The following is a 22,273-nucleotide window of genomic DNA, read 5'->3' on the forward strand; positions in this document are numbered from 1 at the left end:
GACAATGAAATCAGATATGGGTCGTATTCTTGCCTATACTGACCTGTAGGCAGATTGCGAGATTGACCCTGCAGCCGAAGGCAGTGCTGACGGCACGCGGGTGCAGTCCCACATCCTTAAAGAGCTTACAGAAGGACTGTGTCAGAGCAACACGAGGCCTCTCTTCCGCCACAACCACACACGAACGCACACGGATCAGATCCATACCACGGGCCTGAGAGAGAGACACAAATACAAGGGTGAAGTTAGAAACAGTGTTATTTTGGTATAGAGGGTTTGCATCGACGTCACTTTCCCGCCAGACTGAGTAGCAAAAGAGCTGCTGCATGACTGGAGTTAATGGGGGAAACTGAAAATGCGAGTAAAACAAACGATTATCAGTTTAAACTAAAGGTTGGACTCGATATAGTGTTCCTTACAGCCAAAGATCCAGTGATCCATGGATATTGACATGCAGCCAGGATCTTGTTTCCTGACATTTATATGTGCCTGTTTTCGACGCCAGGAAAATAAATACAGTAAAGCAAATTTGCCTGTGAACGCTATAAATACAATATAGATAGGTCTAAATCCGGGTGATCACTTACATATACACATCATCATATTGTCCAGCTCTAAAACTTGCATAGTTTTTGTCAGTGTTTATTTACAACCCCAAATCAGAAAAAGTGATTTCTAAATTTACTTTGACTTGTATTTCATTGCAGACAATATGAACACAAAATATTTCATGTTTTGTCTGGTCAACTTCATGTCATTTGTAAATATGCATCCTTTCCTGTCATTCAGACCTGCAACACATTTCAAAAAAAGTTGGGACAGGAGCAATTTAGGGCTAGTAATGAGGTAAAATGGTTAAATAATGATGTGATTTGAAACAGGTGATGTCAACAGGTGATTGTAATTATGATTTGGTACAAAAGCAGCATCCAAGAAAGGTCTAATCCTTTAGGAGCAAAGATGGGCCAAGGATCGCCAGTTTGCCAACAAATACGTGAGAAAATTATTGAAATGTTTAAAAACAATGTTCCTCAAAGAAAGATAGGAAGAGATTTGGATATTTCACATTCAACAGTGCATAACATAATTAAAAGATTCAAGGAATCTGGAGGAATTTCAGTGTGTAAAGGACAAGGGCGCAAGCCTAAGCTGAACAACCGTGATCTCCGATCCCTCAGGCGGCACTGCATCAAGAATCGTCATTCATCTATAAGCGATATCACCACATGGGCTCAGGACTACTTTGGCAAACCTTTGTCAAGTACCACAATACGTAGTTACATCCACAAATGCCAGTTAAAACTGTACTGTGCCTAAAGGATGCCCTATGTTAACAGTGTCCAGAAGCACTGTCGACTTCTCTGGGCTCGGAGGCATCTGGGATGGACCATCACACAGTGGAAACGTGTACTGTGGTCAGATGAATCAGTATTTGAGGTATTTTTTGGGAGGAATGGATGCCGTGTGCTCCGGACCAAAGAAGAAAAGGATCATCCAGACTGTTACCAGCAACAAGTCCAAAAGCCAGGGTCTGTCATGGAATGGGGTTGTGTCAGTGCCCTTGGCAAAGGTAACTTGCACTTCTGTGAAGGCACCATTAATGCTGAAAAGTCAATAGAGATTTTGGAGCATAATATGCTGCCCTCAAGAAGACATCTTTTCCAGGGACGTCCATGCATATTTCAACAAGACAATGCAAAACCACATTCTGCACACATTACAAAGTCCTGGCTGCGGAGGAAGAGGGTACGGGTACTTGACTGGCCTGCCTGCAGTCCCGGCATGTCTCCAATAGAGAATGTGTGGCGCATTTTGAAGCGCAAAATGCGACAACGAAGACCCCGTACTGTTGCCCACCTTAAGACTTGTTTGCAGGAAGAATGGGACAAAATTACACCTGAAACACTTCATCACTTGGTGTCTTCAGTCCCTAAACGTCTTTTAAGTGTTGTGAAAAGGAATGGCAACATTACAAAGTGGTAAATGCTTTACTGTCCCAACTTTTTTTAAATGTGTTGCAGGTCTGAATGACAGGAAAGGATGCATATTTACAGATGACATGAAGTTGACAAGACAAAACATGAAATATTTTTTGTTCATATTGTCTGCAATGAAATACAAGTCAAAGTAAATTTAGAAATCACTTTTTTTAAATTTGCGTTTTCCATACTGTCCCAGCCTTTTCTGATTTGGGGTTGTAAAAAAAATCAAATTATGCAGAATATAAGATGGTAAATATTTAATTGATGACTTGTCAATACAATGTATATGCTAGGATTTTACCCCCAAAATAAAAATGTTGACACAAAATAACTGCAAATCCACGTTTCGTTGCCTGGAGTCCAGTTGTTTCTGTGAATTGCAGCGATTAATTTGCTTCTCTTTTCTGTAGCTTTCGGAAGTCTGTAAAAATATACTATTTGTACAGTCAATCTCAAAGCTCTTTCCCATTTTAGCTGTGTTTTGTGTGATATTCACGGCATTCATGCTGAAATCCAATGCTGCCATTCAGTGGCTGTAACCGCAGTCACTCTGGCCGACGGTGGCATCACGTGCATTCTCTCTATTATTGAGATACTATTAATATTTTTAATTCATTTTTATGGTGGCAGTGGCTCAGTGGTTCATGTAGGTTGTCTACAGACTGGAAGGTTGGTGGTTCAATCCCCGGTTCCACCTGACCAAGTGTCGAGGTGTCCATGAGCAAGACACCTAACCCAAACTGCTCCCGACGAGCTGGATGGCGCCTTGCATGGCAGACACCGCCGTCGGTGTATGAATAGGTGAATGTGAGGCAATATGTAAAGCGCTTTGGATGGCCATGGGTCTGTTAAAAGCGCTATATAAATGCAGTCCATTTACCATCCATTAGTATATTTTGTGCTTTCATTTTAATTTTAGGCGACGCTTGAAAACCCCACATAGCCATCATGACGATAAATCTTCTGATGCGAAACGTGTCTGTAAGAAAAATACCAATATTTGTAACTTTTTAAACTAAAAATCATTGTTTCTGGTCTATTGTCATACAAAGATAATAGGGACGTTGTGACATGTGAAGCAAGAGCGTTGCGAAGCTTGCGCGAGAAGTAGCGGTCCTCTGTGCTTCTGTGCTACTTCTCTTGTGAATTGCACAATGCACTTCGTTTGTGTCAAGCTGAACTTATGAATGTTCGTATGACAGTACACCAGAAGCTATGATATAGTTAAAAAAGTGAAAAATATTAGTATTTTTCTTACACACCAATCGTTCAGAAAACATTGATTCATCCACTGGGGTCGTACGGATTACCGTCACGATCATTGTGTGTGATTTGTCAAACAAGCCATTGACTTGCATTATATCAATTATTAGATCGATTATTTTCCTAAAAATCTTTGTGTTTATCTGAAGAAAGAAAGTAATATGCGACCCAGGACCACAAAACCAGTCATAAGGGTCAATTTTTGGGTGCAAAAAAAATCTAAATATTGAGAAAGTCACCTGTAAAGTTGTCCAAATTAAGTCCTTAGCAATGCATATTACTACTAATAATACATTTTTTTTATATATTTACGGTAGGAAATTTACAAAATATTTTCATGGAACATGATCTTTACTTAATATCCTAATGATATTTGGCCCATACAATGTATTATTGGCTATTGCCACAAATATACCCGTGCAACTTATTGTTGGTTGTGTGGTCCAGGGTCACATATTATTAGATTTCTCTATATTTGTCTGAGCAGTCGTTTGGGAAGCTCATAACTTTATACATGAAGACATATGGGCTACAAACAATAGAAAACTGTTAGGACCTCCCACAGGAGATCGATCTACCCTGCAATTTACTCTGAGCAATGCTGTTTCTTTGTCATTCATATCCATCAGTTTCTATTGGCTCACACCTTTTAAGACACAGATAGAGTTGATTGCATTCTGAGGTACAGTCACAATGTAAATGCATCTGATTAAAGATGATTGAAAATACACATAATCTTTAAATTTGTACATCGGGGATGGCATGAGGGTGAGTAAATTATGAAAGAATTTTAATTTTTGGTTGAACTATCCCTTTATTAACTATAATAACCCTGATGAGAAGCAGATTGAAATGTTGTGTGTGTGTGTGTGTGTGTGTGTGTGTGTGTGTGTGTGTGCACACCTTTAGAGAGTCTGTGAGAGAGCTGAGAGATCTCGTGCAGAGCTCCATCACAGAGTATGAGCAGAACGTGTCTCGGACTTTAAACTGACTGACGGACTGCAGCCACAAAGCAGGGTTCACCTCCAGATCCACTGGAGAGATCAGAACAGACTGCTGCCCTGCAAACACGCTACACACAGACAACAAGCACACAAATAAACAAATAAAAAGTTGCTTAACATCTGTTTTTGCTGAGTGTTCATCTCAGGCGAGTACACAGGTGGTCCGTACCTGCAGAGACACCACAAGACGAAGCCAAGGCCGCAGTATGGGTCGAGACATACGGCCACCTCACGAGAGGGATACAACTCACACTGCAGTTTAACAGAGCGACACAGAGCACTGGTTGCATTGTGAGACATCTTCAGAGAAAGAGAGAAAAACAGAGATTATTGTTTTTTTTTATTTAACACAAATAATTACAATTATAAAATATGTTTATTTTTAATATAATATATAATAATTTTTTATAATTAATGACAATAATTATTTATTGCCATAAAATAAGGATAAAAAGGTTTTATCCCACTAGCTCACTCACCACTAGCGAAAATGCTCATATTTTAAATGGTTCTATTTTAACTTTTTTATTACAGATTATTTTATCAGCACAAAAATTGTAATATAGTTTTATCTGTAATATTATTAATATTTATTCATGAATACATTTTGTTATTCTATTTTTGCTACTTTATTGGTAGACATACAGTCTATTTACAGTCAAAAGGCTCAAATTTTATATATACAGTCAAAATTTTGTAAAAATAAGTCATTTTGCATTTTTCTAATTTTATGAATAGACATGTGTGTGTGGCATGTAAACATACATATACACACACACACATACATATTTATATACACATAAATATGAATATATGTATATATATACACATATATGTATATATATATATATATATATATATATATATATATATATATATATATATATATATATATATATACACATACATACATACATACATGCATACATACATACCCCCACACACACGCTTTTTATTAAATATACTAAAATATTTATACATTTAAATGTAATTGCATTATTTAAAACAACCTTTTATTTTAAGGTACAGCAAGGACCCCAATGGAGATAAGTTTTGTTGAAATTTAACTTTATTGTGCTATCCTTGACAAATGAGTGTATTTTCACTATAATGTTGTCTAATAAATCAAATCAAATCAAAAGGTTATTTTAAATTATATATCTGAAAACTACCATGCACTGAAAACCATACTACAGAGCTGAATATTCTGATTATTACCGAAATAAAATATGCAGTTCCATCACATCTATAGTAGGTAGATAAAACAACATTAGTAACAGGTATGATGAGTCAAACCTTTACTCCAGCGAGCATCCCTGTAGTAGACACACTGAAGTCCAGATACGCCAACGACTCTGGGTCACATGGTTTAAACAGCAGGGGACAACGCCTCTTTGGCAAGTCGTCTAACAAATAAACACACACATATACTTCTGATGAACACCTGCCAGGTGGCGTAACCTCAGAACAAAGATCTCATGTCTCTCACAAACTCACCTGTTTCCAGGATAGGAGGCCATGATTTAAAGTCCACAGCCACTGACGCATCTCTGGACCTCAGAAGTTTAGAGATGGCTTGGGTGGTCATAACACACACTGAACGACTCACCTGCACGCACCAACATTTGTATTCATTAAAATGGTAATGTTTTGAGGGCTGATGTGTTGTCTCATTCTATAATGCATCACATTTACAATCATTTAATTGATTTAACTATAGGTATGGTGAGTCACCTCTAGGATCATTTTAACTGTAGGTAGTGTAGTGGAGATATTCTGCGGGTGAGGCGGCCGTACAGTTATAGGAATGCAGCCTGCATACAGACAGCCGTAAAATGCAGCGATCAGATCTAAACCTGAAACAAAACAAAATGCACAAACATAAATCTTTGTGAAATATAATTACATCTGTAATAAAATGGTGGAATTCAACCAGCGCACATTTACTCATTCTCTTTCATGACATATTTAACTGTAATGTGATATTTTCATTAAATTTGAATTTACTCAAATGTTTCATAAAGCAAATGCGATGTGATGTCTCAACTGATTTAATTGGAGTGGGCGGCTGTTGAATGTGAATTAAAGAACAGGACCGTCTGCTGTAGCTGATCTGATTTCATGACAGAAATACTACTACAAATGTGATTTCAGTACCAGAGTTCAGTACAAAAATGAACAAAACATACATTGCAAGTTTATTAACTGGTGCTCAGACAACCAAAAATTTGATCATTTATTTACAGCTTAATTTGGCTGAAATAAAAGCACAGATGTATTATTACAAACTGCAGATTTATTGGCAAACTAGTGTATGTTTAGTGCCTTTGTCTTTAAAGTATCTTTATTTGGGAGCCTTTCGCAACAAAAATTGAAATGCAGATATTTACAAATAATTAGATTCATATATTTGCACATCATGCAATTAAAAGGGTTTTTGCAGGTTATAAGAAGGTAAATTTAAGACTTTAGGACATTTTTAAGACCAAGTAAATGAATAAAGATTCGCTCTGCTTCCAACCACTAGAATATGGAAATATCTTTACTGTACCTTCTGATCACACTTTTAAAAGATTATGTTCTTTCTCAGTATTTTTGTCTTGTTTTCCAGTGCAAAGAGTATAAAGATTCATAAATCAAGGTGCATTTACTGGAGATGTAAAATTACATAAAATAGGTCTTGTTTTCTGTGAAATTGATCAAAATGAAGTGAGTTTATGATTAAAACGAAAACAAATTTCCGCCAATTGGCAAAAAAAAAATCCACTTAATTCAAAAGGGAAGTTTTGAGAACTCATTGATAGATATCAGTTATTGTTTTGTATTGTATTGTAAGCATAAACTCACCTCATTGAGTCTTTATTTTAAATTGCATCTCAAGTAAATGTATCTTGATTTAAAGATGTTTAGATATTTGTATTGGAAAACAGGACAACATTTTTTGCAATGCATGAAACATTTAATGCCATGACTTTATGAATGCAAGACCTGCTCTGATTTAAGACCTTTTTAAGGCCTTAATTTGTGTAAGGGCGAATTAAGACTTTAAGACTTTTTTTAAGACCCATTTGAAATTAAGTAAGTTAGCCAAAGTGTGTGTGTGCGCTTACCTGCTGGATACACTAACGCTACATGGTCTCCATCTCGTAGCTGTCCTCTTTCATACAGCAAAGTGGCGATTTTCTCTGCTCTCTTGTGAAGCTGTAGACAGGTCAGAGAGCTTCCTATTGCACCCTGAAGCATACATACACACACATTTATAGAAGCACAATGTTACACTTGAAATCATATGGAAGTCAGAAAGGCTCCTGATTTTTAGCAAAGTGATATGTGCGTGTTACCCGTGAGTTAATGAGTGTGTACAGTATGTGATCTGGTGTTGTCTGAGCTCTCCACTGCAGCACCTCCGACAGAAAGAGAAACTAGAATTCACATAAGAGAAAGAATAATCAGTCAGCGCGAAAGACACACACATTTCATAGGCGTAATGGTTTTTATACTGCACAAACCGTATATTCTTACATTTTTTATAAAAAATCTTTTAGTATGTTTATTTTGTGTTTTGATTTACAAGCACATCAGCATTTCCTCATAATGTAGGGGGCGTGGCCTGAAACCTGAATACCCACCACAATATTGCGTCCTCATAATGTAGGTCAAACCAGTGCGCGCACACACAAAACACACACACACACACACACACACACACACACACACACACACACACACACACACACACACACACACACACACACACACACACACACACACACACACACACACACACACACACACACACACACACACACACACACACACACACACACACACACACACACACACACACACACACACACACACACACACACACACACACACACACACACACACACACACACACACACACACACACACACACACACACGGAGGTCAGTTGAACTCAATATTTGGCTCTTATCTTCCCGTGATTTTCTGATAAAAATTACAATTGTGATTTCTTTTGCTGTGCTGTTTTGTAGGGCTGCACAATATGGCCAAAAATACTAAATAAGAAATCTTATTATTAAAAAATAATATTTAAGTAAAATAAAGACAATAATATTAGTTTACAGTATAACGCTGTGATTTTTGTTGTGTGTTTATTTAGTTATTGAAAGGAAAGCGTGCGGCACATATTTACATATTCATCTAAACGACACTCCCAGAAGCGTGGGTGAAGTTGGGATGTTCGCTAACAGTATACCACTGCAAACGTATTTCAAACTTCTTTTTACCCCTAAGCGAAGAATGAAAAAGAGTTTATCAGATGCTGAGATGATTACATGTGGCTTAATTTACTGCAAACCGAGACACTGAAAATATTGGATCATGAGCGGCTTGCATGTAAATAAACACAGTGCTGCGATTCACTCTGAAACACGCATCACATCACATCTTTTTTTTTTTTTTTTTCATTAAATCGTAGCCGTTCTTATAGCAATTTTGATTTTAATTCTGTTTAACTGTTCAGCCCTAAGAGATCTTAATCTCTGTAGACACTAGGGATGCCACAATTCTCAATATAATATTGAACCGTTCGGCACGGCATTCACGGTTCAATACGTGCTTGTGAGGTTTTTTCGGTTTCACATTTAATTAATAATTTTTCTACAGATTCTATCTTTTGCCTCCATCCCAATATACTGAACAACGTGACATACATTCACATCACACGTTAGTGGTAGATTTATACTCACGAAACACTATAGCTATTCACAATCACCAAAGTTCATTATTTGCATGCGTTTTAAAGCCTTGACGGCTCATTCGCGTGCGCGGTTTTAAACATGCGCTTTTCCGAGCGCGCGCACTAAAAGCCTGTCAAACACGTGATTACTGGACTCAGTAGTCGTCTTACTGCGCTAATACTGTCAAATACACACAAGGTTAACATAAACACAGTCGGTTATGTCTAAAGTGAAAGTAAAATCACATAAATGACTGTATATCAGATGCACGCAGGTCTTAAATTGACAACAGGGCAGTGAACACGCGGTCCTTAAAGGGACAGTTCACCTCTAAAATTATGTCATTATTTACTCACTCTAATATTGTTCCAAACCTTTATTAATTTCTCGATTTTTCATTTTTGAGTGAAATATCCCTTTAATGTTAATACAACAACAAAAGACAAAGAGAAAATCACTCACTGCTCTTGACTGAAAAACGAATACAGTAGCTTTAATAAGAATCAGTGTATATTTTATAGTGAAGTCTATGTAGTGTTTTATTTTTACATTCATTCATTCAATCAATTTCATACTTATATGCTGCTGAACAGCTCTGAGCTGCCAGTGTAAATCTTTATATATATTTATATTATACAATACACTAGGAATGTGTACAAGGTTTTTTTTTTAAGTAAAGTTTTAAGTTTAAGTATGGTTTCTCAATTCTTTTAAGTAAAATAAAGAAAGAGTATTGCAATAAAAAAATAGTCTTTTTTCTCTTGAACCTCTTGCGGTTCCTGTCGCCTGAGAATAGAATAACAAAAAATGTATGTGACAAGCCATCAGAACCGAACCGAACCGAAAACCGTGGTTAAAAACCGAGGTATGTATTGAACCGTGGACTAACTGTATTGTTGCATCCCTAGTAGACACACAATCTCTGAATTTACCTGCTCATTGTCCTCCATGTGACTCAGGTCTCGTCCACTGGCCTGAGCCATCCGTTTTCCTGCGACGAGATTCCCCACCATCACAGAGGCAGGACCCACCTCTGCAAGAAACAAACACACACACAAAATATTTTACACAACACTCTCTATGTAACACAAACACATAATGCTCTATAACACATGTAAAGTCTTGTGCACCTGGTTGCTTCTGTCTGGGTTTGGGCAGGTTGGTGATGCAGGAGTGAGGACACATGAGGATGCTGCAGGGGTGTAGCGCCCCCTCCAAGAACAGCTGTTTAGTCTCAGACAGGTGGATTCCACCCAGAGGGGTTTTAGGGAGGGTGTTGGCAGGAACCAATGCCAGACAGTAGACCCCCACCTGATGAATCCCATCTATAGCCTATTTAATTTACAATGAAGCATTACAGTACATCCAGACCTGATAGACAGGCAGACGACACAAAGCATAACCAACATAACTGTATATTAAACATTCAATATGGTCTTCTTGGCTGTGATTTCGTTGCTTAGGACAGAAAAATGCAAACTTTGAGCCTTGAGACTGGTTAAGTGTGTGTGTACCTGCAACACTCGGCTCATCCACTGGTAACTCTCTTCTTCAGTTGAATCTGGTCTCTGTTCTGCTACCAGCACAATCCTCTCATCATACAATACAGTCACTGAGAACACCACCGTCCTACACACAGTGAGCAGAGACATTGTAATCAAGATTCTCTCTAGAGTAGAAATTGTTTTGGTCTCTATTTTCATACATACCTTCCTCTATAGATAAACTTCATTGGCTCCACAGCAAGAGCGGTTGCGATGATGTCATCAGCATTGTGTTTCCGCCCCCCGACCTGCATGAGTCCTTCCAGCGTACCAGAGATGAAGATCATGCCGCCTGGACCCACAAACCCTAGCAGACCCGACCTCACGAACACACAATCGCTGACCAAACCACCGTCACATGCCACTGGACAGACCTGCACCACAGAGACACACACATATTTACCGACACACTAAAAAGCAGAATACAATTAAAATGTACCAAAATTGAATCATAAAATTGTTCCCATCAAAAAAAACACTGTCTCACCGTATTGGAACATTGGAAGCTGGAAGCTCCAACAATCTTGTCCAAGATAGGCTACCATATCGAAAACAGGTGCATCAGACTAACCGGTAATTAACTAACTAGACCAGTTTGAACCAACTAATTACTATAAATGACCCACATGGACCAACTGCAATGCTATTTGAATGTTATGTAACAGCTTTTGGAGAAAAGCGTTTGTAAAATTAATTAATGTAGAAACCATGTAAAAACTAGCTACAAATCCAGGAAAGTGTTTACCACACAAAATAAAGATGTTTTACGTTACTGTTTGGCAAGATATTTAAATGTTTTTGAAAGAAGTGTCTTGTGCTCACCAAAACAGCATTTATTTGTAAAAATGTACATTTTGGTTTTCAATTTGAATATATTTTAAAATGTCATTTACGGTATTCCTGTGAAGCTGAGTTTTCAGCATCAATACTCCAGTCTTCAGTGTCACATGATCCTTCAGAAAGCATTTTAATATGCTGATTTGCTGCTCAAGAAACATTTCTTATTATTACCAATGTTGAAAACAGTTGATCTGCTTAATATTTTTGTGGATACCATGATACATTTTCTCCAGGACTCTTTGATAGAAAGTTCAAAAGAATAGCATTTATTTGAAATAGAAATCTTTTGTAACATTATAAAAGGTCTTGACTGTCACTTTTAGGGGTTGAACGACTATGTGTTGAAGTCGAGTCGATTAGTCGCTGATGATGTCAATGATAAACAAATACGCCTTAACTTCTAGCTGTGACTCGAACGCGGGTTTTCTTGCGCACAGCTATGGCATTTGACACAGCGCTGCCCTCAAGCCTATTGCTCCTACATAACAGCTTATTTTTATCAGTTTGCATTTATTTGTCATTTTAATGTAAACGGAGCCTGTTTTGCCACTTATCCTGTTGCACCCTCTATAGGCCATGAATGATCAGCGACTAGACGACGTCAAGCGCCATGGCAGAGCATTAAAATCGACTAGTCTGTTCAACCCCTAGTCACTTATGATCAATTTAATGCATCCTTGCTGAAAAGAATAATTTCTTTACAAAACATTGTACTGACCTCTTGTGTACTGACACACTTTTATATATTAACATAGTGAAACTTAGTAGATATGCAGTCTATAGTGTATTTTCACACCTCGAATGTGTTCTTGCTCATTCCAGTAAGCCCATAATATGACGTTCCAGTGGCAACAGACGACACGCAGATCTCTCCAATCTCATCGCTTTTACACAGCTGAGGAACGCCCTCTGGTTTAACAACGCACACCATTGCTGCAGAGAGACGGAGAAAAGTCAGTTTTACAAGAACCATAAAGTCGTTTGATGAGGTCTGCGGTCACATGAGGAAAACAGCGCTGAACTGCTCTAGGCTGGTTTATGAGGTAGATGTTGGAACTGAATCAAAATGCTTTGGGGATGTTCATTCGTTCATATTCTCATAATCTCTGTACCTCCTGGCATGGCTGTGCCCACATCCTGTAGGCTGAGGACGGACAGCTTCTCTCCTGTGTCCACTCGGATGACCCCGTGACTCAGGTTCGTCATACTCAGGACCCCTCGGCCTGCTGGCTTAGAGCTGCCCTCCGGAGGCCTGACAGAAAACACATGCATACAAACAAATGAAAAAATAAACATGTCCATATGTGTCACTAGAATATTATGTTACCATAGACACAATATTTTCCAGATTTCATAAACAATATGGAATTGTTTGGTTTGGCTTCCTGGAGCTGCAGTAGATATTACTCAGCATTCTCACAGTCTTAAAGAAAGGTTTGTGCAAGTATTACCATTGTTTAGTTTTACCACCAGATTCTTGCATCTGCACCCACAAAAATCTCATTGCATGCGTCACCAAAAGAGAGTAACACATGAGAAGCCTCATGGTATTTCCATAAGATTCAAAAATAACATACACTGCTGTTCAAAGGTTTGGAGTAAATTCTTTTGACAGAAGTCTCATATGCTGACCAAGTTTTAATATTCGTATTTTAAAAAGTTATTTATTCCTGTGATGGCAGAATTTTCACCAGCCATTACTCCAGTCTTCAATATCACACGATCCTTCGTAAATCATTCTGATATACTGATTTTTTGCTGAAGAAACATTTTATTTATTATAATCAAAGTTGAACACTGTTGTGCTGCTTAATTTTTTTTGGAAACCATAATGTTTTGAGATTCTTTGATTAATAGAAAGTTCAAAAGAACAACATTATAAACGTGTTTACAATCAATTTAATGCATCCTTGCTAAATAAAAGTATTAATTTCTACTTGATTGTACTGACCCGCAACCTTTTGAACGGTAGAGTACACGGCTAAAATGACAGATGAGCCTCTCCATAAGTGTCCCTGTGGTTTTATGACATCTTCAATGTACTTTTTGACAACTTTAAATAAACCAAAATGCATCATGTCACACAGTCAGGGTCTTTACTAGAGACATTTACAAATTTCCATATTACTATGAAGGCCTGTTCACACCAAGGACGATAACTATAACGGTAACAATAAAGACATAGTTCTACTGAGTCCACACCACATGCGTTGGTTTGGACACTACTAGAGTTATCGTTGTACTTATTTTCCTTGGTGTGAACAGGCCTTAATAAATGCTTCAAGAGATATTTAACAGTCACATTTTGTATATTCCATTTTGCACTTTTGGTAGTATCCGATTTCAGGTTTACCAGCCTCTAAATGGCACATATAAAAGTTAAGAGTGGCTGATAACTTTACACGTCGGTCAGGCGGGCTTTTTTGTTTATTCTGGCAATTCCTGGCAATGTGAACCAGACTTTATGGCGGTATTGAAAAGTCTGGCTACACGAGAGTAATATCCGTCTGCCTGTACGATAACAGTATTTAAACTTAGGCCACACACAAACACAATTAAATGTATTTTAATAAAGTGAAAACTGCACGGTTCTTAATCAAACATTTCATATAACATAAAAATCTGAGTCAGATGTATTTCTTAATAGTTCTGTGTGTCCGTGTGCATGAATGTGCGTAGGCCTGGTTATGTTGTTTGTAATGAGTGACCACAAAAGACAGAACCTCCCATTTTAATGTGTTTAAACTGAAAACAGATTCCTAAGCACAAGAATGACGTTTGCACATGTGTGCCTCCAGGGCAAAGAGAGTGTGAGTATAGTTATACCTCCTCAGAGCTACAGTTAGGCCCTCAGGGGAGCCAGCACACGGGCATATGACCTCTGACCTCAAGCCCATGTTCTGGAACACATTTAGGAATGCGTCACAGGAGGATATGGACCCTGGGAAGAGAAAGACAGAGAGAGAATTACTGTATATACTTTACATAAAGGCTTGATTCACAAAGTAACATTTAATTCAACACTAACACACACTCAAGGGGGGTTTGATTCATTGTTAACAGACTCACAGGGGTTTGATCCATCAGCGATCAGAAGCATTCTCAGTGAGCTCATGTTGGTGTCAACCTGGTCTTTGTGGGACATTAGAGCCCAGTGTAGATCTCTACTCTTTACACATGCCACTTTAGCTGCACACACACACATGGAAAGAAAGTAATAATTGATTAAGAATGATTATGTGTGACACTATGTGTGCATTTGTTTTAAATAGCAAAACTTGCTTTTTATACTACATGATCTTTAAACCCGTAGGCGATGGGAAAACTCTCCAAAAAGCCAGAAGACAAAAAGTCAGCACATCTGATGAATGTGTACTGTGTGTGTGCGCGTGTATGTGTGTACCTTTGAACTGGCAGACTTTCTGGATCCAGGACAGAGGATTCACTTTCATAAGTGCGTATGGAACACTGACCACATGTAACATATTCAACACACTCTGCAGAGAGAGAAAAAGTAGAGAAATCACTTTTTCAGAAAACAAAAATCAAGTGTAGGCTACAAAAATCATCTGATAAAGTACAACAAAGTAAATGGAGGCACTCATATTACCGTTTGAACACTGTGCCAAAGGCCTATGCCTTTCTTAAAGTCCAACACATTCACCATAGTCTCAGCTGAAACACACACACACACAAAACACTTAGAAATAAAGTCATAAAGGTTTGGAACAATATGAGGCTGAGTAAATTATGAAATATCAGCAGAAATATCCCTTTAAGAATCAGAGAAGTATGATATGTGCTTTTAAGTGGGTGTAATTGTGTTTTATGTAGTTGTGTGTATATTACCCTCGCTGTATCCACAGGTATGCGTAAGTGTTTGACAGTGTTTGAGCATTGCCATCCTTGTCACAGTTATTCCCAACACACTCCCATCCTTACAGGTCTTATACTGTGAATCAACCACAAAACGCAGCCAGTCTCATTATAAATGCAATAAGATCATTGTATTGCCAATGAAATATAAATCACGCCCCCTTGGGAAGACGTTATATAAATTTAAATAAACTATATTTTTTTATATACAGTATACATATACAATATATATTTTATGTATACACGTTCAAAAGTTTGAGGTCTGTAAAGTCTCGGATGCTGACCAAGACTACATTTATTTAATGAAAAATACAGTAAAAACAATAATATTGTGAAATATTTTTACAATTTAAAATAACAATTTTCAATTTAAATATATTTTAAAATATAATTTATTCCTGTGATGCTCAGTTTTTTTTTTTTTTATCTTACTGACCCCAAACTTTTGAACAGTAGTGTATCATAAAAAAATACGACGATAAATTGAATGAAATATGATATATTAAATCAAAATCAAAATGAATTAGACACACAATTACATGGTGTGTTACCTCTATGTACGCGGTGTCATTGTTAGCATCTTTTATGAGAGGAAACCACTCTCGTGGGGGTTTAGATAAATGTTTGGAGTCAGTCAGCACCCAGAGCAACTTTGGCCAGCCTACACACACACACACACACACACACACACACACACACACACACACAAACTCGTAAGGATAAAAACACACATAAATCTATAATACATAATGTTCCTCTATGGAGAATCTAACTATGGAGGTGATTCTAACAAATATTATTGATGTCTCTGACCTTTGAACTGCATGACATCACCACTAGCACTCTTGGGAAGACCTTTATGACATGCATCGCTGGTCAATGCCACGGCAACTCCACAGCTACCCAACAGGAAACCAATTTGTTGACTACCAGCATCCTTTGAGGGGAGAGGGCAGAACAATTTTTTGGTGAACTATTATTTAATAATGACTAATTATTAGATCTGAATATGTGCAGTCCTGCCTAACCTGATGTATTATTGCTGGAAAAAAATGATTTGCATCAGAAATTACCTTCTTTGTAAGTGGTACTTCAATTGGGACAGGAACCACTTCAGCCAAGAGACAGCCATAAAACGCCACCATGAATGCTGCTGGGTCATTATTGGGGTAAACCAAAGCTACCTACAGTAAACACAGAAACAACACATACATTCTTCATCGGTTCTTGAATATGTCGGTATTAATGTCTATATCTGATTACTATCTTTATAATGGAGTTATACACAGTAGAGGTCTTCACGGAGCCCCCGAGACCCGTGGACCCGGGACCCGACCCGATGCAAATCTGCAAAGACGCATTTGTCATCCGTCACCGTGACATAAAGTGGACTTTTAAAGCTGAAATGATGAGTGAATTAAGCATGCTTGGAATAACAAGAGAGGAATAATATGGATTTAACTTTTTGGGAAGGATGTAATGCATCACAATCAAGTAACGTTACAAGAAAGGGAGACAAACGTTATAGGCAAGACAAAAAGTTATATTTTTCGCAACTTGTTTATTGACTTGTTAATATCAGTTTATTATGGAATATCTGACAATCGGGTCCAGTCGGGTCTGTGTCTTCACGCCGGGTTCGGTTCCAGCTTTTAAATAATAGACGGGTCCAGGGCGGTTTCCGGGTACTACATTTTTGGCATTTCTCGGATCTGCACGGGTCCGGGTCCAGCTTTTGAAATAATAGACGGGTCCAGGTCGGTTCCGTTTAGCATATTACGGGTCTCTTCGGGTTCGGGTACTAATTTTTGGACCCGTGAAGACCTCTAATACACAGTTCAAAAGTTTGGGGTCAGTAAGATTTTAAAAATGTTTTTATAAAGTCTTTTATGCTTGCCAAGGCAGAATTTATTTGACAGAAACACAGTAATAAAAACAGTAATACTGTGAAATATAATTACAATTTAAAATAAAATTTTTATTTATATTTTAAAATGTGATTTATTTCCGTGATGGCAAAGCTGAATTTTTAGCATCATTACACCAGTCTTCAGTGTCACGTGATCCTTCAGAAATCATTCTAATATGCTGATCTGGTGCTCAAGAAAAACGTATTATTATTATTATCATCATCATCAATGTTGAAAAAAGTTGTGATGCTTAATATTTGTCTGGAAAAAAATTTTGTGATACTTTTTAGAGGATTCTTTAATGAACAGAAAAGTCAAAACAGCATTTACTTGAAATGTATATCTTTTATAACTTTGTAAATGTCTTTACTGTCACTTTTAATCAATTTAATTGCTGAATAAAAGCATTCATTTCTTTCAACAACACATTTTTTTTTAACTGATCCGAAACTTTTGAACGGTAGTGTATGACTCCATTGTAAAGATAGGAATCAGATATAGAACAATATACACTCACCAGCACCTACTTATTGGGTAACCTGTTCAACTGCTTCAAATGGCCAATCAAATGACAGAAACTCAATGCATTTAGGCATGTAGACATGGTCAAGACGATCTGCTGAAGTTCAAACTGAGCATCAGAATGGGGAAGAAATGTGATTTAAGTTTCTTGAACATGGCATGGATGTTGGCGCCAGAGGGGCTGGTCTGGGTATTTCATAAACTGCTGATCTACTGGGATTTTCACAAACAACCATCTCTAGGGTTTACAGAGAGTGTTCCAAAAAAAAAAGAGAAAAAATCCAGTCACTCCTGTCAGCTAAGAACAGGAAATTGAGGCTACAATTCGCACAGGCTCACCAAAACCGGACAATTGGACAGAAATTGGAAAAATGCTGTAATGGTGTGTGTTTTCTTGCCATATTTGGGTCCCCTTAGTACCAATTGAGCATTGTTTAAACACCACAGCCTACCTGAGTTTTGTTGCGGACCATGTCTATCCCTTTATGACCACAGTGTACCATCTTGTGATGGCCACTTCCAGCAGGATAACACACCATGTCACAAAGCTCAAAATCCTCTCAAACTGGTTTATTGAACATGACAATGAGTTCTCTATACTCAAAAGGCCTCAACAGTCACCAGATCTCAATCCAATAGAGCACCTTTGGGATGTAGTGGAACGGGAGATTCACATCATGGATGAGCAGCCAAAAAATCTGCAGCAACTGTGTGATGCTATCATGTCAATTTAGACCAAAATCTCTGAGGAATGTTTCTAGCACCTTGTTGAATCTATGCTACAAAGAATTAAGTACTGAAGGCAAAAGGGGGTCCAACCCGGTACTAGCAAGGTGTACATAAAAAAAGTGGCCGGTGAGTTTATAAGACAATACATAAATACAAAGTAACCACTCACCCTGTCTCCAGTGTGGATGATTGGTTCTTGTTTGGTTCCCAGTTTGTGGAGCAGGTTATAGGCCAACTTTAAACTCCTGGACCAGAGCTTACCTACAAAAACATTCACAAAGAGATATAAACACGCACAGACAACCAAACAGAATGAAACCAAATGAACGTCTATGAATACATTTGTGTGTGTACCATATGTAAGCGTGTATGGTTGTTTGGCATTGCTGTGTGTAGTGGTCAAACAGGGGGCTTTGGGTGCGATAGCTCCCCAGCGCAGAAGGGCCGCTTCCAGAGAAGAGGGGCAGTTCTTGTGTCCGACGAGATCTTCTCCTTGTATGGGAGATGATTCCCCCCCCTCGGGGCGTGGCAGAGTGGGATCAGGCTGCTGCACTGCACATGGTAAATGTTCAGACAAGGTTAGAAAAGCATGTTCATGTTGATGAGGCCCATGTTTACCTAAAAATCCTTCTTCCATAAAAGTGTTATCATTAACTTGCTCTCATGACATCATAATGACATCAAGTCAACACAAGGGTGAGTAAATGATCACAGGATTTTAATTTCTCTGTGAACTATCCCTTTAAGCACTTCACCTGGATCTCTGCAAAAATAGCTAGATCAAATTAACTTGTTCTGTGGAGGGTGTGGAGAATTTAATCTGAGAATAATGAATTTCAAGACCTTTGACCCATAGTAACTATGGAAGTGTTTCTGTGAACTGGTGCAGGGTATTCAAATATCTATATTTATATTAATTTACTTATACAGTTAAATTCATCTTTGAAATCAAACAATTAGGCACAAAGAGAGGGGAAACATTTTTAACCTTCCAGAAGTTCTTCAAAGTCCTCCACGAAGAATTCTCTCAGGGGTCTTCTCCTGGGTCGCTTCAGTGTATTAACTAGCTGCTGGATCTTTGCCGACACACGGCTACTGACAGGCACACCTACATTTATGCATATTTGCAGTTACACTACAGTACAAATACAAATTCTAACAATGAGAAAATACATACATAGCATATTTTAAATTGTAATTTGAAATTAATTTAATTCTATGCACACAGAATAAAGTTAGCAAATACAAATCAGTTCAGAATAAATACACATTTAAAAAAATCAGACCTCTGCACACACACTCACCATCTCCTGTCTCCATCAGCTCAGCATTGCCATATTTGGGCTGGGGCCTGGTTATCATGGAGACCTGTGGGCGTTGAACAAAAATGGGGGCGGGGTCTGGCATGTAGTTGGTGATGTCAGGAGGGGCCGATAGACTGTCTGCAGTACACAAACAAACAGGTTTACTCATCAGTAAAATACAGCATAAACCATTAACCCCAATAAATGTGATGGTCTATCAGAGAGATGCGAAAGTGCATGCAGATAAAACAAACGTGTATACATATCAAACAGTGCAGTGGAGATAAACCTTTTAACTAGAATCAAAGGCCATTATTGACATTGATATATAATATGTTGATAAAATACACAAGTGGACCAAATGTAAATGCACACACCAAAATGAACCCTTGTGTGCTGTCATCTTAAAGGGATAGTTCACACAAAAATGAAAATGCTGTCATCATTTAATTACCCTCATGTTGTTCCAAATTGACTTTCTTCTGTAGAATATAAATGAAGATATTCTGAAAAACGCTGGGTACCACCAAACAACATTGGAGCCCACTGACTTGAGACATTTATAAATATATTTTATAGTCCACAGAAGAAAGTATGTCTTACAGTTTTGGAACAACATTAGTGAGCAAATAATGACAGCATTTTCATTTTTGTGTGAACTATATCTTATTATGTCATAAGTCTTTGGCCAAAACAATGATGAAATACTGACCCTCAGAATCCAGAGACGACCATGGGCGATCTAATTGGTAGTCCTTGGAGTGCCTGCCAACTATTCCATTCTCAGCAGAAACACCCATTTCTCTTAAGCCCCGCCTTTTCAGAGACAGATGAGACATCGGACCAACTGGGGGGAGAAATTGAAGGAGAAAGCATATAGTATTCTATAGGTTGGGCAAATAGAACTGACTGGCTAAAGTGAGTTGAGCACAAAGATTTGATTGGCTGAAGTTAATTGAGCATGAGAAGTTGATTGGCTAAAGTGAGATGATCTTGATAAGGGAGGTTAAGGTGCGTTTACGCCACCTCGTAATTCCTGTAATTACAATATTCTAGCTTGTAAAAAGTGTTCATGTCCTCGTAGAGCTCGTAATTACAGCTTATAGGTTGGGAATTCTCTAAGCGTTACGGCTTGTACTGAAAAATGGGCATAAATAGGCAGTTATTTCGTAATATTTTAAAATACGTGTAATTGACTTTGCCAATGTACACAATTTTCTTCATGCAAAAGTATTGTGAACATAAACAAAAGATGAAGTGTGGAGTTAGATATCTAGGCTACTCTTTAATGACAACCTAAATAAATGAAAGTACAATAATAACGCATTTGCATAACACTTCAATGTTACTTCTATTGTGTTTTTTCTTCTTGTTAGTAATTAACTTACATTTTACTTAAATTAAATTACAGCATTCTTTCACGCGGGTTCATTTTGCTGACTGTCGCTATAGAAACAGATAATCCCCAGTTCGAGGATGTGAACAGTTCCGAATACAAAGTCATGTGTTGTCATCTTAAGATTCCGGTAAATACGAGGTGGCGTGAACGCAGCATTAGTTTAAAAGAAACCCTGACCAGGAGCAAAAAATACGTATTTCATATGAAGTGAGTTGAGCGTGAGGAGCTGATTGGCTGAAACTTGTTGGTCAAATAGAACTGATTGGCCAAAGTGAGTTAAGCGCAAGGATCTGATTAGCTGAACTTAGTTGAGCATAAAAAGCCAACTGGCTGGAGTGAGATGATCTTGATAAGGGAATGAAGTTTAAAAGTGACCCAGATCATATGCAAAAAAGCTTCTTATTTCCTATAAAGTAAGTTTAGCATGATTTTCCTGTTTTTCCTGTCTATGCGCTTGCAAAAGAATTAGATCTGTGCCAGATATTGGTTAAAGCCAAATAGGAGTTGGCTGACAGTGGCCTAAAAGAATAATTTATCACATGAGAGAATCTCAGTATCTGTGTTTATTTGCTGCCATGCGAGTATATGCATGCATTCTTACTGCCGTATGAGTGCATGTTGGTCTCTGCGAGTCGGGCTGCGTTGGCAGAGCTGTTGCTGTGCGACGACGATGACGATGATGTTGAAGGTGAGCCATGGAGAGCTCTGTTGATCCAGGAGTCCACACTGACACCCCCCGCCCTCCCCAGAGACCCCTCAGCGTCAGAGCCAGAGGACGAGTCTGCAGAGACAAACAGAGAGAGAGAACAGTCAGTCTCAAATATACACTTACTCACTGGCACTCACACACACAAAACACATGCACATACACACACCTGGAGGTGTGTATGTGTCCATGGAGGTTTGACCGATGAGCGACCGCCGCTTGGATGGCAACAGCACAGCCATCTTTCTCTCACTGTGTCGCTCCAGCGCAGCCTGAACTGCTTCTGAGTGAACATCTGAGAGAGAGACAGAGAGAGAGAGAGAGCTTTTATACATATACAGTGCAACATTCTGAAAAGCTTCTTATGTTTATGTATGTGTGTGTGTGTGTGTGGAATAAAGTTCAGTAGAGTTGCTCTTTTTCTAGCCGTTTTGAGATTTATTTAGGGAGATTATTTATTCAGTGGT

The 22,273-nt window shown here is 38.2% G+C and overlaps 1 protein-coding gene across 2 annotated transcripts in view; it reads right to left on the minus strand.

Moving 5' to 3' along the window:
- dip2cb (disco-interacting protein 2 homolog Cb) overlaps positions 1-22,273 on the minus strand; it is a 39,689-nt gene that overhangs the window by 4,880 nt on the left and 12,536 nt on the right. For both annotated transcript variants that reach the window (XM_079818834.1, XM_079818833.1), the window contains exons 4-32: positions 21,976-22,101; positions 21,702-21,881; positions 20,414-20,548; positions 19,702-19,839; positions 19,386-19,505; positions 18,752-18,949; positions 18,567-18,658; positions 16,310-16,420; positions 16,050-16,173; positions 15,788-15,897; positions 15,210-15,312; positions 14,971-15,035; positions 14,764-14,857; positions 14,430-14,549; positions 14,187-14,301; positions 12,473-12,612; positions 12,157-12,293; positions 10,686-10,894; positions 10,491-10,605; positions 10,107-10,308; positions 9,909-10,009; positions 7,591-7,671; positions 7,360-7,483; positions 5,984-6,105; positions 5,747-5,858; positions 5,546-5,655; positions 4,419-4,549; positions 4,149-4,317; positions 44-214 (exon numbers count right to left, since the gene is read on the minus strand). In XM_079818834.1, the coding sequence (XP_079674960.1) occupies positions 44-214; positions 4,149-4,317; positions 4,419-4,549; positions 5,546-5,655; positions 5,747-5,858; positions 5,984-6,105; positions 7,360-7,483; positions 7,591-7,671; positions 9,909-10,009; positions 10,107-10,308; positions 10,491-10,605; positions 10,686-10,894; positions 12,157-12,293; positions 12,473-12,612; positions 14,187-14,301; positions 14,430-14,549; positions 14,764-14,857; positions 14,971-15,035; positions 15,210-15,312; positions 15,788-15,897; positions 16,050-16,173; positions 16,310-16,420; positions 18,567-18,658; positions 18,752-18,949; positions 19,386-19,505; positions 19,702-19,839; positions 20,414-20,548; positions 21,702-21,881; positions 21,976-22,101 (3,755 nt within the window). The remainder of the gene's footprint in view (positions 1-43; positions 215-4,148; positions 4,318-4,418; positions 4,550-5,545; positions 5,656-5,746; positions 5,859-5,983; positions 6,106-7,359; positions 7,484-7,590; positions 7,672-9,908; positions 10,010-10,106; positions 10,309-10,490; positions 10,606-10,685; positions 10,895-12,156; positions 12,294-12,472; positions 12,613-14,186; positions 14,302-14,429; positions 14,550-14,763; positions 14,858-14,970; positions 15,036-15,209; positions 15,313-15,787; positions 15,898-16,049; positions 16,174-16,309; positions 16,421-18,566; positions 18,659-18,751; positions 18,950-19,385; positions 19,506-19,701; positions 19,840-20,413; positions 20,549-21,701; positions 21,882-21,975; positions 22,102-22,273) is intronic.

The sequence above is a fragment of the Gobio gobio genome, assembly GCF_949357685.1.
Source record: "Gobio gobio genome assembly, chromosome: 6".
Lineage (NCBI taxonomy): Eukaryota > Metazoa > Chordata > Actinopteri > Cypriniformes > Gobionidae > Gobio > Gobio gobio.